Genomic DNA, 19,459 nt, shown 5'->3' on the forward strand with positions numbered 1-19,459 from the left:
GGAGCTGTGTGTGTGTGCATGTGTGTGTGCTCTGAAGTAGATGCACATGGGGTTTTAGCAGTGAAGAGACAGGAAAGCAGGGAGCGAGGGAGCTGGTCATTCACCATGGTTACTGTCCCTCCTTTCTAAACTGTAATTTTCCATCCTTTAGCTCTGCTGAGAGGAGCCTTTCTCTGCCCTGCCTGACAGCAGACCGCTCATTATGAACAGAATACATACAAATTGCATCCTTCACTTTGTTAGCCCCTCATTGGGGTCTGCGAGCTTTTGGCTTTGCCTCTGTAGTGTGCTCCTTTATGATAGCGGATGTGGGCAGAGATGAGCAAGCTTTCATGTATGATGGCCTAATTCTGCTCCCAGAGAGCTCAAACATACTTCAAAGATAGCCATGATAGAGCGACTTTTATTCTCTAATTGGAAATAAAAACCTAATTTGGATGTGCATTTTAATTTGTGAGCTCCCGTGTTTCACCCAAAGAACCTATTAAATGAAGGCCAATGATTAGTGCAACCTTTAAAAGCTCATCTTAAAAATGTATCTCATCTTCCATTATGCAAAAATAAAATACAGTAATGCTGAATTGAAAATGAATTACTCTCTGCCTTTGTTGCATTTTGAGTTGTAACTTAAAATGCTTGCTCACAGAATTTAATTTCAATTTCTTTTACTACTGCTTCATAGTTACTACCATTGAAAATAATGCTAGCAGTGGCAATTATTAGTTAGGGCTGCCACGATTAGTCGACTAATCGATACTAATCGACTATTAAAATAATCGGTGACTATTTTAGTAGTCGACTAATCGGTTTGAGTCATTTTTCATAGAAAAGTACTATAAAAGTACCCCAAAATACTCTTACTGCAGCTTCTTACGTTCAGATATTGGCAGCTTTACACACTCTCCCGTGACAGTGAACTAAAACCCTTTGGCGTGAGTATGAAACAAGACATTAGATGACGTAATTTTGGGGTTTGGGCGAGACAGACCGACATTTTTCAACATTTTAACACATTTTTCGATGAAATGATTAGTCGACTAATCGAAGAAATAATCGACAGATTAGTCGACAATTAAAATAATCGTTAGTTGCAGCCCTATTATTAGTAGGGCTCGAGACATCCTGTCATCCCAGGGACAACAGAAAACATGTATTGGACAAACAAAGATCTTCCCCAGGATGCCATCAGCACAGAAGGATGCAGTAAACTCACTATTGATGCACCAGGGGAAGTGGTGGAGGACATTGGCAGGAGGAGAGCTAGTTAATGTTAGTTGTTTGCAGCTGGTGGCCTGTACTAATGTAACTGAGTTACATTATGATGTGTTCAAGCTCTGTTTAGTCAAAATGGGTATTGGGTGAAGATAAATTATAATGTTCTCATGATGTGCTCATATGTAAGTTTGTAAAATGTAGGGTTTTTTGGGAGAGTCTTGAATAAATACATTCCAGTGAGGACCACTTAAGTCAAAGAAAACTTTGTCTCCATTAGCAGTATTATATTTGGCAGTATGGCTCTGTTCTGGGGCCTCTCTGCCTTCTTAGGCTTACGCAGAAAGCCTAAGGCAGCTCTCTGCCCTCTTAGGCTTACGCAGAAAGCCTAAGGCAGCTCTCTGTCCTTCCACGCGCCTATGTGGAAAGCCTAAGGCTGAGAGAGCACACCTCTCTGCTTTTCCATGCACGTATGTGGAAAGCCTGAGGGGGAGAGAGCAAACCCCTCTGCTCTTCCACGGGGCCTACGTGGAAAGCCTCAAGGCAGTGAGAGCACACCTCTCTGCCCTTTCACATGCAAATGAGGAAAGCCTGAGGCAGAGAGAACAAACTTCCCTGCCCTTCCATGCGCCTACATGGAAGGGCATGAGGCAGGGAGAGCAGCAGCAAAGCTCCCCAGGAACAGAACACAGAGAGCACTAATGACAAACGGAAATGACATTGATATGTCAGACACAACATGAAAAGGAGGAGCTGGGGTGGCAAAGTTGCAGGCAGGTTGCAAAGTGGCTTGCAGAGGAAGCAGCAACAGAAACAGCCAGAACAGCTTAAATAGAGCTCCCTGAATGAGATTCACCAATTGGTTGCAAAGAAAGGAATCATGTGATTTATCAGCGGACTCCCTTCCATCAATCAGCTGCTCCATCAGTTGATTGGGCTGTTTGAGATCAGCTGATGTAGCTGGGATGTGAGCTGAGCTTGACATTATGTCCTGCCTGAACTAATGCTATGCTCAATTTGTTTGAAGAAGAAATTTGTTGATGTTTTCACAGCAGCGTAAAATTGATACTAGAAAGGGAATTATGATATATCACATAGTTCCCAACTGGTGGGTCCCGGTCCAAAAGTGTGTCCCATGTCCATTCTGAATGGAATGCAAGTGACTTGCAAAGGTGTCAACTTTGTAAAAAACACACTTGATTTTGAAGTACACTGAATGAACAGAGCTTTTACTTTGAAGTGCTGTTCCCTGCTGTAGAGTGAGTGTCTAATGAACAGCTATTTGACAGAGACAACAAACTAGCTCAACGACATGACCAAACACAAGTATGCGGCTGAATACATCGGACTGTCTGGACCTTGAACAAATGACTAAGGAGAAATCAGGACTCCATGGCTGGACCAGTTGGGAATCACTGATGATATTATGTATAGTACAAACACATTCATTTATCTGTACTGGCCTGCAACGATTAAAATATCTGCTGCCACAAAGCTGGGCCAATCAATAGGAGTGCTGTTGCAATAAATTTACAGTTTGTTCAATATTTGCTCCACACTCTTTGAGTGCAAAGTGTAGTCTGTTCACAGACAGAGCAGCAGAACACTGGGCGCAGTGAAAGTGAAACTTAGCCATTCATTGCGCTAGGTCTAAAAGTTTGCTCTCAGTCACAAACAGCTGCTCCTGTTATCCCTCTATCTGATCAGCTCTGATTGAATTGACTTATAAATTATTCGCCCCGCAACTCAAAACTGCTGGGGAAAGCAACAAGAGTTCCACTTGCGCTGCGTTCACGGACCCGCAAAAAAGAAGTAAAAAGGAGAAACAGATAGGCTTTTGTAACTGATATCTATTTTTTTTTTTTTTTTTTCATGCCAAAGACCATTATAGAAATGGTTGTTTCATAAATGTCTGTTATTGAATTTGTGCTCATTCAAAGGTAATATAATGAAGGGTAGAACTGGCTATCAGCTATTGACAAAATTGTTATTTTAAACATCAGTATTGGCCAGGATTTCACAATCGGTACATAACTAGTTATTTAAGAGTATGTACTAAAAGAGTACGTAGTAAAAAAGCTAGTGTTTATATTTGGCCATAAGGGACTGATCTCTGCTGTGAAACATTGCTTTTGTGATGACTTAAATGACTTCACAGAACACATATCTCATCTTTTTTAACATGTTATCAGACCTCCCCAAAAAGCATTACTTTTGCTTTTTGCAAGAACATGAGTTGATTCAGAATTGTGACAAGGGAACGTTTAGATCTTTTATACTCTGTGCAGTTTTATCCTCACGGCAAACCAATACTCTTCCAAACTGTAAGGGGCAGTGTATCGAAAAATCACATGTACAGCATAGTTCTCCATTTCCTCTGCCCAGTCAAGAAAAGTCAGATGTGCACGGACATACTAAACATGAAAATATGGCATCAGTTTAGCAGTGTATCTCCTCATAAATCTATGACTCAGAGATATAGAGATAGCAGCAACTGTCAACTCTGATGAGTTAAGAGAAGGTTATATACAGGAAGACATTCTGCAAATATTAAAAAATTAATGGGCTCAGTTCTCACTAGGAAATGGAAGATGTAACTGGGAATGAAGGGCTTTTATCAGGACCAAACTTTCATTGGCATCCTAAAGAGTTTCAGTTTCCCTGCAGAGATGGAAGAACTTGTCTCTGTAGCACTACATTAAACATGCCTTTATGGTAGAGTGGCTGAAAAGAATCATTCCTGAATAACAAGCCATATGACAGCTGAGTTTGTCAAACAGCACTTAAAGAAGAATTTAATGGTGGTAGAGTAGAAGCATTGCCATTTGGGGACTGGTCAAGGCTGAGAAAACGATGAATGAAGCAAAGAGCTCAAAGAAAGCAAATGCACATCCAAGTTTGGATACAGATTTACCTTTCAGCATGTTAATAACTGAAGCACAAAGCCAAGATAATACTGGACAGGGGACTGATTTTCCTTGAGTAGCCCAGCCCACAGGAGGACTTGAATCCACCAAACTCTCTGTATGACAGAGCTTGAGAAGATCTGAATGGTGAAATGAAAAGAAAACACAGACATTGATTTTTTTTTATTTTTTTTTATTTACCCTTTTGCTCATCCTCTCTTGTACCACATTGCTTTTTTTTTGTTCGTCACCCTCTGGAAAAACAGCCTCTGAGGACTTCATTTACCCCCATTAGTCTCTGTCCTGACGCGTCCTGCCCTCACGCCCTAACCTCTACAGTCATTAATTGACAATGAGGTTTAAAATGTTATTCCTTGTTTGGACTTCAATAAACTGTGCCAGAAAGTAGACACCTCTGCTATTATGCCCGTGTAAACGATAAGGCCACAGTAACAATAGAGTGTTTTTCTCTGGAGACGACCCAGCGTGTAACACACCCGGGAACACACGTGATCCTTCAGTGCTGCAGACCTGATGCAACTCCACATGTCCAATAATCTGCAAAAAGATAAGAAATACAATATAAATTTATTTTTGTAAGGAACTGTAAATCAAAGATAGTTGACCAAAAAGTCAGCACCTGTGTGTTTAAATGGCCGCTGTGTTCTTTCCTCACTGAGTCAGGGGGCAGCCCCGTCCGTTTCATCTTTACGTTTGATTCATCCACTTCTTTTACACGTCTTTGATCTACTACTTTCATTTACATGACCAAACAAGCACCTGACCTCATTTGTAATGGAGAATATCCCACTCAGTATTCAGTGTATTCAGTGTTTTTCTTTGAAAATTGACAGTTCTGTTGAAACTCATGTGACATTTAAGATGAAGATTCCAGACATAGATCATAAGAGACCTTTTATATAAATAGTTTCTCATCAGAGTGTAAGCAAATCTGTGGTGGAAAATGCTAATTAGGACGTCCTATAATTTATTTTAGTAATAATAGAGTTATAAGTCTAATTGTTGCAGTGTATAGTGGGTTTTTGATGTTACCTAATAGTATGGGAGTGGCAACAAGTGAAATTGGCATTGGCCTTTTAAGTGATGGTAGCTGGCAATAAGAACAAAATATTAAAGTAAAATCAGTAGAAAATTTTCAGTTTCAGAGACTTTGTTTTAGTTTTCAGAAAAGACTACAGAGTAATTCCCCCTGGCGTGAACTTGTGTGCATCTCTTGCGTAAATTAATATTCATCAGTTTTCATTCAGTCATTTATTGAATTCATACCCCTGTGCACAACAGAAAAATTCCTTAATTTTCCTTGAAAACTGTTCGTGAGGAATGGGAATCATGCTTTCTAGAATGTCTGATTTTGCTTAAGTATTTCTTTCTCTTAATGTAGTACTCTTCTCGACGAGGCATGAGCAGCTCTTTTCCATGTCACAACAGTGTCATTTGGTGTAGCTGTGTTGTACACATTTGGAGTCGTTAGGCTTATACATGCTGCAAGGTGCGAGAAACAGGTTGTGATAACAGAAAGGGAAAAAAAGGTGTGAAAAAATGTCATAAATTGGCAGAAATACATGAGAATTGTAACCCTGGGGGAGTTGGCAAGTATGCATGGAAGAGGGAGGATAGCAGGCATAGTGCTGTGTAGCTTGGTTGGAACTACTTTGTTCATTTCCCCTTTACAAAACCAGGTCTTCAGCGTACGTACAGAACAGACAGCCAGTGGACCATGAGGAGATGAAGTGTATTTAATTAACATGACTGACTGCACCTTCAATGGATTGAGCTATTTTCTAATAAGCAGTTTTATGTATCCCTGCTGACTTTTACAATCACCAGCATAGTTTAATGGCACCATTCAATGTGTTGGGGATTACTGTTTTCTTTTGTCTTTGTCACAATTGTGGAGAAGTTGCAGAAAAGAACCCTCAAACCAGTTGTGTTTAGATATCTGTACCCAAAGGTTGGGAAATCTGGTTTAATCTGTGCAAGATTTAATCCAGGTCTGAAGTTTCGTATGTCGTTTCCACTCTGCAGAGGTTTGAGTCTTCACCACATCTCAAATAATTAATGTTCATGTCGAGCATCACTTTCTGGAAGTGGGCAGTGTGGCTAAGGTGAGAGCGCTAACGTTTAGCTGTGCTAAATCTAGGGCACTGGACCTCTCATTAATATGGATTTGTCTGTCTGCCCCGTGTAATTTAATGATGACAGGTGATATGGCAGCCGTGATGTGGACTGACGTCAAGCGCAGCTCATTGTCAGAGCGCTGTGCTGTCTGTGAAAGCCTCGGTGGTATTCTTCGCTTAACTGCAGTTTGTCTGCACGTCTGATAGCAGAGAGAAGGAGTGATTAAGCTCCCCATGTGGCAGCTGAGATACATACCATCCATCCTGCAACAGCTCTCTGGGCTCCTGATGGATAGGTAGGTTGATAGGCAGATAGAAAACAGACACGAGGCACGGTGTTGAAAACTTATGCCATTGCTTAGTCAAGGTCAAAGACTTACTTCACTCTCAGCATAGTGCATGGAAGGATTACTGAATTGGTCTATGGGGCACAGGCCCCTGGGCTCCATGAGCACCTGGGCCCCAATTTGAAGTGGCTGTTGACATTGCTAGGTGAAAAGTCAATCAAACGACTACTGAAAGACAGAAGGGCCACAAAGAGATGGAAAATAACTAGGAAGAGGCACATAATGTATTCCAACAGGAACACAATGACTACAAGCGGATGCAATACAACCAAAAAGACACATGAAACTACTACAAAGAGGAACAAAATCATTACAAGAGACACAAAACAACTGTTAACAGACTTAAAACTGCCACAAAGAGACTCAAAACTGCTACAAAGAGGAATAAAAATGATTACAAAATGACTCGAAAAAGACAGAAAATTACCACTAAGAGATACAAAACAACTACAAAGAGGAATAAAAATGACTACAAACAACACAAAATACTACAAAAACACACAAAATTACTACAAAGAGACTCAAAACTACTACAAAGAGGAACAAAATGGCTACAAAGAGACACACAACTACTACAAAGATGAACAAAATGATTACAAATAAATACAAAACTACTACAAAGAGACACGAAACTACTATAAAGAGCCTCAAAGTGACTACAGAGAGACACCAAACTCATACAAGGACAACAAGGAGACAGAAAATGACAACAAAGACGGACAAAATGACTACAAAGAGATATAAAACGACTACAGAGGAACAAAATTATTACAAACTAGAAAAGCACTCAGAGAGTGCAGACCTCCGACAAGTAGGTGATATCCCCTCCCCCTCTGCATCAGATTTTGCAGCCTGCATCGCAATTAGGTTATTTGCATCACTAGCATTATTAGGTTATATATGCCTTCATGGAGACACTGTGGTGTATTTATTTCATTTTTATTTTGTACCAACACAGAATATAATATGTTTTTTTGTATTTTTCACTTTCTTTTTTTCCAACACAGAACATTAATTTCAACTTTAGAATTACAACAATATTTAGCAAGTAGAACAAGACGTGCTTTCCGTCCACCAGATGGCGCTATTTTCACCGTCTTTAGAAATTGGAATTGCTGCTGAGGCTGTCAGACGATAGACTTTATTTATTATTTTATCCACTTTACTTCAACCAATCACCACCAAAATTTCATCATCTGTTCATTGTCCCATTATCCACATTTCCTAAAAAATTTCATCAAAATCTGTCCATAACTTTTTGAGTTATTTTGCAGACAAACAGACCAACGCTGGCAAAAACATAACCTTCTTGGTGGAGGTAACAAATTAAAAACTACTACAAAGAAGAACAAAATGACTACAAAGAGGAACAAATAACTACAAAGATACACAAAACAAATACAAAGAGGAACAAAATGACAACAAAGAGACGTGAAACAACTTCAAAGACACAAATTCAAGAGACAAGAGATTCAAAGTGACTACAAAGAGAAAACAAATTCACGAAAAAAAATAAAATAAATGCATTGTCTGTCATTTTGTTGTCATTTGTTTCTCTTTTAATCTGTTTGTCTTGCTATTATATAGATGGGGGCCTTTTTCATGTTTGTGCATGTAAAAGAGGTTTGTTGTCTCATAATCTGCCCATGATCTAAAAACAAATTTGATATAACTATTTTATTTATTAGGCAAAAATGGCAAATATTTGCTAATTCCAGCCTCTCAAATGTGAAGATTTCTGCTGTCATCATTTTTTTTTATCATTGTGAATGAAATATTTGATGTTGTTTGTTTGGGGAAAACTAGCAATTTGAGGATGTCACATTGTGCTCTGAGAAACTAAGACTGATTTTCTGATGGTTTATAGACTCAACAGCCAGCTAACTGAATAATCAGTAACGACACTAACATGTATTTCCATTCGTAAAATCAACTAAATGAATGTTTTGTCCTTTAAAAAGTGCACACTGTAAGTTGTAAGTGGATGAAGCAATTTATAGCTTCCTGTGGTTAGCTCAATTAGCTGCATAGAAACACTTTGGCAAAATATGTGCAAAAGCAATCAGGCCCTGTTGGTGGAAGTATAATGAAATGACAAAATGGGTCCCTATTTGGAGATTTGGGCACACAGCCACATACGCTATGTCTGTGTTATGATGCTACCATTGTACCAGTCAGCACTTTTTTCCCTGAGGATTGCAGTTGGAGATAATCAGAGAGCCACAATACATAATTTTCTATCTAATGCCATTATGCAACGTTTTTGTCAAAATGTACCATAGGTAACATCCTATTTCCCTGACCATTTTAGAGTAATACATCTTGCACTATAAGCCCCATGCTGTGCTGTGGTGTACAGTACCCCATCATTCTGAGTGTGAATTGAAAAATCCTATAGTTGTGTTTATGCTGTGGTGTATAAGTTAATTATTAGTAACCTTTTCTGATATGTACTGCACAATCTCTTTAATACGATCACTGCAGGGGACTGATTCTTATTCTAGATAACTACACACCCCTGCACGTCTATTGCCTAATTAAGCTTTCAGTACAAAATGGCAGGAAATTAGTGTAATTATACAAGAAAGATATGATGAAAATTTCCTGTCTTATGTTTTTGCATGGACTAAAGATGTGAGTTGAAATGCAAAATATTCACAAGTCATAACAGATGGTAAAAGAGGCGTTTGTATATTTCATGCATCTGTAGATGATATCTTTCACCACACAGAGTGACAGGGTCTGTGTTTACAAACAGCGTTCATATGCAGAATCTACAATTTCTGTTCACTTGCAGCCCCCCCGGCACGGTGACTGACATCTCAGAGAGCTTTTTATTTTTCGTACACCTCTGGCATCTCCCAAAGAAGGGCCCAAATTAAGGGTTATTATTGTTGCCAAGGCAACCTACTGGGTAATTTTCTGTAATTTTCCAAGAGGGATTGCTATTGATGGAGTCCATATCTAGATGCAGTATACCTTAAGAAAACACATATAAACACATGAAATGAAATGGTTTTTGCTGTGCGAAGGAGGTGCTGATTTTAATCTTGGTACTTTCTGTTTCCAGTGTGAAATGTCTCATAAATGGTGTGTAATTCCTTATATAAATGTTGGCATTGTCTGAAAGCAAAAGATGTACTTCATTTGAAGATGATTTAATGCATGTTTAATATTTACCCTGCTTAGTCATCACAGCGTAGATTAAAGCCTGCACACAAACTGTACATTCTCCTCATGGGCACGATTTTCACCTCTCGCTAAGCTGCCTCAGAAAGATAAGCTGCTAAAGATTGACAGAATTACTCCCAGCATCTCTTTTCTCACTGTGAAATCTTGTGATCAAAACATTTTATCCTCTGCTGTTTCTCCGTGTGAAATTCTGAATATCTCAGATGCCCCAGATTTCAGCATATTGTATAAGCCCAGCTATAAGTGCTGACTCATGTTGAGTTTTTGCTCATTATTCTCTTTCCTTTGTGGGTTTTTTTTGTTGCAGCTCTGCAATGGTGGCTCTGTGACAGATCTGGCTAAAGGCATGCTGAAGAGGGGAGACAGAATGGATGAAGCCATTATTGCCTACATCTTGCATGAGGCCCTCATGGTAAGTCTGGCCTTTTGAATGTGCACAAGGAGAGACAATGCTGTACTGTAGGGTTCAATAGAGCAACCTCCCACTGAATACATCACCTCAATGAAAAGAGCTTAAAACGGGATAATTTTGAAGGCAGGTGCTTGTCAGAAAAAGCTGTTAACCTCTTTTTTTCACAGGGTCTCCAGCACCTGCACGTCAACAAGACCATCCACCGTGACGTCAAAGGCAATAACATCCTGCTAACGACACATGGAGGGGTCAAACTCGTGGATTTTGGTATGCACTCTATTTCTTTTTAAAGCTTTAAAGAGGACCTATTAAGCTCATTTTCAGGTTCCTGCTCTAGGTAGGGTTGCGTGATTATGGCCAAAATGATAACCAGTATTATTTTGATCAATATTAAGATCATTATTCTCACAATTCTATATTGTTTTAAGGTCAAACTATTTTTTATTGCACTTTCACATTTAAATAAACAAAGCACTGCTTTCACTTTCATGTTGTGTTACATTCATAATTGCACTAATTTTACACAAACGGTTTTAACAAACGGTATGAGCAGAGCACACATTTTAAACATTACTTTTGCTGTCCATTATGTTCATTTAATTGTGGGAAACCAAATTGTGATTGTAATTAATATTCGTTTAAGTGTGCATCCTAAACTTAAGGCTTCTGGCAGTCATGAAATTCCTGGAAAAGTTATGAAATTAGAGAAACTATTTCCCAGGTCTTAAAATGGTTTGCATTGTAGAGAATGTTTTGGAAAAGTGTAAATATACATTGTTTTAGCTATTGTTTAGAATATATTCATGAAAATCCCAAAATATGTCTGAGGCTAATGCGAAATATGTTCCTTGTAATACTGATTTAAAATACTGCTCTACATGACCGTTGAAATGTCAGTAGTATCATGTGATGTACATTGCAGAGTGTGGAAACCTCATCTGAGCCCCATCAGAACCCAAAGGTTCAGGCCGGGTTCGGATAACAAATCAGAAATTTTGCTCGGGTTCGGTTCAGGTTCGGCCCACTTGACATGCTGCTGTGTTGTGCTATGGCCTATTCAAGTACTGGAATTTTTTATTTACGTGCTGCTGTGCGTGTGGCGTGTTTGACTGTGTGTAACAGCAGCCTTTCGATGGTCATTTACACACTGTCCATATGTGATCATGGTAAACAGACACGCTGTAACCATGATGACAATAACTATGTCAGAAAAAATCAGAAAGGCTGTCGGGCTTGGTTATAACTGTCTCGGACTTGGGTCGAGTTCGGTCAGGAAAATGTGGCCGTGACGTATGCAGCTAGTTGGGGGTGAAAATGTCAAATGATCGAGTAAAGTTAGCAAGCGCTAGCAGTTTGTTTATTCCTGGGATATGCATGTCTAATAATGCATGGCTTTTGAACAACAAATATAACACACATCTCAAGATTGTGACAGACCCTAGCCGTGCTGGATGTAAGTTCTGTACCAGCGTTGACAGCATGAGGGAAGAAGCTCTGGTCAGCCATGCTAAAGGGAAAATGCAGCAAGACAACCAAAAGGCCACTCACCAGACTGCTGGCATCTGCACAAATTCCAGGCCTGCTGTAACTAGACCAGATAACTTTATTGCTTCTTCCAGTATGGCAAGCATCAGTATAGCTGTGCAACAACTTCAGCCTATGCTCAATAAATCCATTGCCTTATACAATGATCTGCCTACCTTTTTTAAACTACCTAAATAAAGCCATGGAAATTGGGTAAAACATGACGGAAGAGGCATTGAAAGGTTTGAAAATGTATTAGTAAAAATGTGTGGGAACCCTGACACCTGTATTTTGGGTGTCTACTATGAACATGTTTACATGTTTTGATGTACAAAAAACACATTGTTATTCTCATATTGTCTGTGCTGGAACATCTGTATTTACCCTCTGTCTGAGACACTCTGTTTTAGCGCCTGTCTCTTTAAAGCCAGTCTGCTCTGATTGGTCAGTGTTTTCGGGTCTGCACTGTCATTGCAAGCTTCTAAATCAAATCATGTTTCAGCAGGAATAATGTCCAAAACGGGAGAAATTAAAAACCTTGGCAACCAAGATTACATGTACATTAGCATGTAGCTACATGTAGCAGTGTTCTTGCAGCCGGGGAATGACTGTGACAGAATATAGCCGTACTTTCTCCCACAAGAAATCACCAATAAAAGCTGCTTAAGCAAGTCATCACAACCTGACATGTTCCAGCCATAAAACTATCCCAAATCGGGTAAGAACAACATCGTCAACCAAGATTACATATTTCCTTGAGGTTAGCATGTAGCTAGGTGTAGCAGTGTGTGTAAACACTTAAAGCAACATGCCTGGAGCAGATGTCCATATAAAGAAATCTTTTGAAAGTAGAAAAAATGTTAGAAACAGAATATTCAGAACGGTCTGAGGCCTGAAGTTTTTGCTTACAGGTATTACTTTTACATACATTTACCTCATTATTTGAAATTTCGGCCATGTTTAATATGAATATCTGACATTATAACATTAAATACATGACAGAAAATAAGGAAAAACACAAAAGGTCCCCTGTGACACCATGTCTTTTTTGCACTATCCTCTTCTAATCAGGGAAAATCATGTTATGGCTCTATTTAACAGAAGAGGGTCAAATCCATTACCTTCAACCGCCTGCCAAATAAATTGTGCCACTAATTAGTTTCCTTGAGAGGCTGGAATAGGTTTACACAACCCGACAAGGTGGCAGACGATTATACTTTTCCATTACTGCCTACGTTTTACATTCTCCAGCAGACAGCAGCGGACATTGTTGTTATTCACTCTGTGTTTGCACTGATTTGCTTTTGGGTTTTCTTAACCAAATGAGTCGCTCCGAGCAGCACAACCATAGTTCTTGGATTGAAGACTCACTATGGGCAAAGTGATTCTGACTACTTCCAGGGGATGACTCACCCCTGTTTTCTGCAGGGGCTGAAAAAACAGCTGCCTGTTTTTATTACAAATAAAATCCCCACTGAACATGTATGTAGGTTTGCATTAAGCCTGCTAATTGTGGGCTTCTCTTAAAAGCCTTTTCCAACCATGAAGCACAAAGTGCACTGCTCTTACATAAGGAGGGGAAGGAGGGGTAATAATGGAATCACTTAATATGTGAATGTGAAGTAGCTAATATGAAGCAGGGCCATCCACTGCCTTCAGAGCAGCTTCTTCGTCCTCACGAGGCTGCCAGAGATTCTCGACAGCTGTTTATTGCACTAGTTTTTGAAGAAGAAGAGGTTAGAGATGTCATTTAAACTGTGCTTTCCAAAATGTCTCATAAATTTTAAGTGATGTCTACATCTGGCGATAAGAGCTTCATTCTATGTTCTGATATATTTGAATCTTTTTTTTAACAGATTTGAATGACACAGAAAGTTGAAAAAATTAAGGTAACTTCATTTTAAGTTAAATTAATCAACTGAAAGTTAAGTTCCCAACCATATTTCATCTGAGCTCACCTGATCTGTTTCCTCTGCTCTTCATTATCAACGCGTTTTTTTAATGCTCTGAGCAATAACGCACAGCACATCTTCTTTGTAGCATCCATGTTATGTCCGCATTACAACTTATAGCTCCTGAACACACTGAAGTTAGAAAAATGACCACCATAGGAGCATGTGAATGAGTCTGATATACATTAACAGCAAGTGGGCAAGTGGAAAAGTTGGGAATTCATTAACACTCTAAAAAGTTGTTCAAAAAGATTTGTTTGTCCTTTTTCACCCATTACTAAACCAAACCCTGGCTCTGTTTTATTGCATTTAACGTTGAATTTCATTTTTTTTTATTTTATTTTTTTATCATTTAACTGTATGCTTCCATTCAATATGCTCCCAACTGAATGTTGGATCAAAAAACTCATCATTATTTGAACCATGCCCCCTGGTTATTCAGCTGAGATTGTAGTTTTTCACAACATTTGGTTGTTCTCTTAATTTTGCTGCTTTACACTGAAAATCAACCATATCAACATCAAATACTAAATCACACAATGAATTCTGTGTATTGTTACATCCCAAGTGCGCATATTTAAACCTATACAACAAATGTCAACATTGGTTCAAACACAGCATCTCACGGTGACTTTTAACAGCTATTTGCCACAAAAGAAATAGCGGACAAAGTACTAACATTTTTATAGTTAATATGTACAGTGACAAAAAGTTATGTTCCAGTTGTAACAGTCTATTAGCTGCTGAAGGTTGATAAATCCAAAATTAGTCAAGGTTCTTTAAGTGCTGGAAAAGTGTCATCTCTTCTGCTGTTTAATTTCAAAATGTCATTGAAATTAGTTAGTTCCTAATTGTCTGCTTTTACTCATGAAATTATTATAAATCTATGATATAAACTGAATGGATGTGGCATTTTAGAATTAAATTACTCAAACTGCAAAAAATGGAACATGCCAAAGATAAGAAAAGAGACAGAGAGAGGTTATGAGAGTAGAGAGAGCAGCTCCATCAACTTGAGCAGAAATTTGCCAACATTTTTCAACAGAAAGTGAAGGCATCATACAGTATGTCGTTGCGTATGGACAGTTAGTGGTTTTGGAGAGCTGCTACATCACAGGATTGATCTGCAGCCTTGTGTGTCCCTCTACAGCCACTTGAGCTGCCAAAAGTTTCCTTGAAAAAGACACTGAACTGGTGATACATTATAAGTCCCTCTTGATAAGAAAACTTAAATCGATCTACATTAGGGTTAAATAGTAATTGAAAATGAAGATAGATATATATATATATATATATATATATATATATAAAGATATATATAATTGTCTTGTGTTCCTGAGTTACATATAGTTTCTGAGCTAACACATTGTATAGCTTTTAGGTCAAGTATGTTAACATACAGTTACACACACAATTGTGCACAAACACATCATACAAATCTAAATAATTGATGTAACTAACGCTCACTGAACCAGTGGAAAGCTAACGCAGCAGTGATGTGGAGAAAGAATGGACTTCACCCACACACATCTAATATAGCTCCAAGGTTAGCTTGTTAGTTTGTCAGCAAATTCAAATTTCCAACCTTAAACAATATTCAGCAATGCAAATGATTATGAGTATGAATGTGTATATATGTAAGTCATATATCTATAGATATACATATCTAAATGTGCCTGAAACAGGACCTGCCTACCTCTTAATGTTACTAGTTTTGTTACAAATAAAAGAAAATCTTGTTAAAAGGAATTATGTTGTAGAACAAGTAAAATCTTTCACTGTCATTACAGTTGCAGTTACAGTACATCATTAATGTCTAACAGAAGATATTGCATATATGAGAAGATTTATTTAAAGTTATTACAATCAAGGCGTCCCAAACAACTACCCATTTTGTTGTGATAAAGAGATTTTGTTTGCTGTAGAACATCTTATCCAGTGTTTGTTCCTCTGGCTAAACTTGTAATGAATCTCCAAGATAGGAAGGGTACAGTATCTGAGGAAGTGTGCCTGAGAAGAAGTATATAACATAAAAACATTGCCAAGTTTAAACTCTCAGTTGTTTGGGGAAACACTCCTGAAAGCCAGATAGGAAGCGATTACATTTAAAGTTGTAACATTATCACTAATAAACAATTGCTGCATTTATTTTGTGCCCTAAGAGTCATTGCTGTAAAGCAATCAGACCATCAACCACAACCAAGTTTCATCTTAAATATTAGCATAATCACTGTTATCTGCTCCTTTCTTTATCATAACAAATGCATGCTAGGAGAGGGTGTGAAAAAGGAAACATTATCTTTGTGGAAGGAAACAGCTGGGTTTATCATGAAATATGAACATAATGCTGAATGCTAAACTGTGGACTTAGCACCATTAAAGATAAGGCAGAGGTAGGAATAGAGGCTCATTTTGGAGTGGAGAAATAGACGGCCAAAGCAGCACAGCAAAATTTGGTACAGACATCCATGTACCCCAGAGGACAAATTCTGTGGACTTTAGGAATCCCCTGACTTAATATGGCACCACCCTGACACCCAGTTTGACCGTTATCACTCTATTAAACAGACGTTAGTAGTGATTAACTGCATTATAGATATATGGTAAAAGGTCCCTGCTAAACTGAATAGCATGTTTAGAATGCTGTTATTGACTGTTAAACGGCAGTGTTTGTTGTTGTGTGGCGACATGTATATGAGCTGACTTTGTCTTCAGGAGGTTTAGGGAATGGTCGATATGGTGACATAGGCGAAACAGCTGCCAAGCTGCAGACCACTGTTTGAGACCAACAGACAACACTGGTTGTACTTTAGTGAGACATAGAGGGTTTTCCAGTGACTTTTGTGCTGCTGAAGGTGGGTGTTTTAAACCAAAACAAGATCAAAACCAAGTGGTCATCGTGCCTAAACCTGTTACATGCCTAACATGTTAACCACAGCGTTGTTGAAAAGTAAAGTTTTGCCAGTGGCTGTTAAGTACGCTGATAATGGCATTGTGAACATGCTAGTCAGTGTAGCAGGAGCCTTCTAACCTACATCTATAAAGCTGACAACCACTAACCCCTACTCAATAGAGTGATAACATTTGAAATGGTTGACGATGACGTTCACGTTTGTGCCATTAAGTAAAATGTCCCTGCAACTACTGGATCGATCATGACATTTGGTACAGACATTTGTGTTCCCCACAGGATTAATTGTAATAATTTAAGTGACATTATAGTTTTCCTTTAAATGCTATCAACAGGTCAAAACTTGAATTTGTCCAATACTGTGGTTTATCACCAAATATCTGCGACATTCAGCCTCAGCTGTGCTTAGTGTTTATTGCTAATTAACAAATGTTAGCATGCTAACAAGCTAAACTAAAATGATGAACAAGATAAGTATCATACCTGCTGAACATCAGCATGCCAATTTCAAAACCATCTGGCCATTGGTCCGAGGATGATAAAACCTCTGGTGCAATGGCTAGTATTTTGAGAGATCTGTCTGTAGCCAAGAAAACCACGCTCATTGTTCACAGTCCAATTAGCAACTTGAGACGGGTCCAGAGAACATTTCGGCTAATCTCGATCAAGTAGATATCTGCATATGAATGCAGACGCATTTGAAAAAAGCTAATAAAAAGCTAAATCGCCATCAGACAGTAGCCAGTGAGTTCAGAGATTTTATTTTGGCCAGTGCTTTTTTGCTCTTCACACTGTTTACCTGCAGGCATCCAAAATCCGTTCAAACATGACTAGTCAGTATTACGAGGACTACAAACAGAAACCAGAATGCTTCTGACACCAACGTCTTGTCCAGCTTCCTGTAGATTCTGCAGACATATAGAGAGATAACTTTTTATAGAGATTATCAGCAGGTTAGTACTGTCATTGTGAGCATGTGGACATTAGCATTTAGCTCAAAAATAAGTAAGATAAGGGCTGGACTTTGGGTTGAAAGTTTGAGAAATCAGGCATGCAACACACAGTATGTGACTTACTCTTTCTCTAACAGTAAGTGAATGTCATGTCATCCACCTGAGACTTAAGTGGCAGCGAACAGATAAGATATGGAGCCATGTCCTGTTATCAACTCTCAATTAAGTCTTTGCCAACTGAAGAATTTGGCAGCATCCACAGACAGTGACAGATAGTGGGATCTCTCCCAGGCCGTGTACAGGGCAGGCCCAAAAATGACTGTAACATCTTTTGTTTGAGCTTGTTTGCAAGCCTTTAACATCGCTGACAGTTTAAATTTCTATCAGATATTGGTAGGTTATGACGCCATCGGGAAAAGGAAAAAAAAAAAACTGGAGCAGCAGTTTTGAAATAGCCCCGCGTGTGTAAAAACTTGCAGAGTGACGAAAACGGAGAAGAAAAGAAGCCGACTCGTGCTTGTCTCGGCGGAGCTACACGCAGGCACTGCGTCACGCTGGGATTAATGGTTTTTCATGTGGAGGGGTGCACGCTACACTAAGCAGCTGAAGAGATAAAGCCCCCGCAGTGACTCATCACCAGCAGAGAAACAAAATAGCAAAGAGATGGACCCAAAAAAAGCAGCGGAAGAATGAGAGGAGCTGTTCGTTCATGGGCCTCTCATGAATATTCTAATTGACAGCGTTATCTCTGTGATGATTATTAAGTGTGGCCCACCAGGCTCCACTCTGGGCTAATGTAGTGGAAAGAGAGGGGCTGTGAGGACTTTAATAGGGGGCTCTTTGTGTTTTTGTATCCTCATACACTCATATAGCTTATGTATATTGTAGCAGACGTGTGTGTCTGATCGGACGATGGTTTGTTCGCACTAATGTGGGCTGAAGTGCTGCAGTGTAGTGGTTTGGTGCGAGCGTGAGCGTATCCCTGTGTGTGATGTGTGTCAGCTTTTTGGCATATATCCCCTCTTGCACATGTTTCTAATCCTTGTCGATGTTTGCCACAGAACTGCTTTCCTCTGCATTGCTCATCCCGTTCCCCTGGCTTTAACCCACCAGCAGCAACAGAACAGCAGCATATTACTCTACTGTACCGACAGTAATGAAGTCGTCAGATAACGGGTGCACAGAATGAGCTTTTACAGGAAACAACTGCTGATGCTGTTACAAATACATTTATGTTGTGTAATGTCATGTTCTGAACAGACACATTTCGACATCATGGGTATTTTGTCGGTACATTTTCAGAAATTACCCCTTCATGTCCTCAAAGCTTTGATGCTGCGAGCCTGACTGCTAAAACATGTTCTGCAGAGAATCAAATTTTGCAGATGCTGTGTGATTCAGATCAAAATAATGCACGAGACGCTGTGTAAGACGACGACGACGATGTTTTGCAACAGCATGTCGTGCATCAGTAGATCACCTTTTGTTTGTCGGTAGCCGCTATTGTCTCGAGGCTCTGCTTTTGTCCTGTTTGCTGCTTCAGCTGAGCCAGCCCTGGGATACATTACAGTGTGGCGTAACACTGATTTGTCTGGACTGGACTGAAGTCACGATTGTGGGTCAGCATGTTCCTTGTCAGGCTTTGTACCGCACATTAATACACATGCCCTCTGTGTTTCTCTGCAGGCTCATATTTTCTGAATTTAGCCATGTCTGACTCGTTTGTTTCAACATGACCTCGTCCTATTTTTATGCGTGTAGAATAAGCTAATATAAGTGAATAACTCACTTAGATACATAATGTTTTGCTCTGAGAGACAGTGAAACGATTCCAGCTGCCAAAGCCTGTTTACAGCTGAATTGTATTCAAATGTTGTTCTTGAAATGCCCGGCAAAATCACCTGCAGTCACA

General features: G+C 39.2%; 1 protein-coding gene across 1 annotated transcript in view; it reads left to right on the top strand.

Moving 5' to 3' along the window:
* The window catches only part of myo3a (myosin IIIA), a 97,207-nt gene that overhangs the window by 12,565 nt on the left and 65,183 nt on the right, over positions 1-19,459 (top strand). Inside the window, exons 4-5 of the mRNA XM_050056451.1 lie at positions 10,103-10,207; positions 10,375-10,474. Of these exons, the coding sequence (XP_049912408.1) occupies positions 10,103-10,207; positions 10,375-10,474 (205 nt within the window). The remainder of the gene's footprint in view (positions 1-10,102; positions 10,208-10,374; positions 10,475-19,459) is intronic.

The sequence above is a fragment of the Epinephelus moara genome, chromosome 11, assembly GCF_006386435.1.
Source record: "Epinephelus moara isolate mb chromosome 11, YSFRI_EMoa_1.0, whole genome shotgun sequence".
NCBI lineage: Eukaryota > Metazoa > Chordata > Actinopteri > Perciformes > Serranidae > Epinephelus > Epinephelus moara.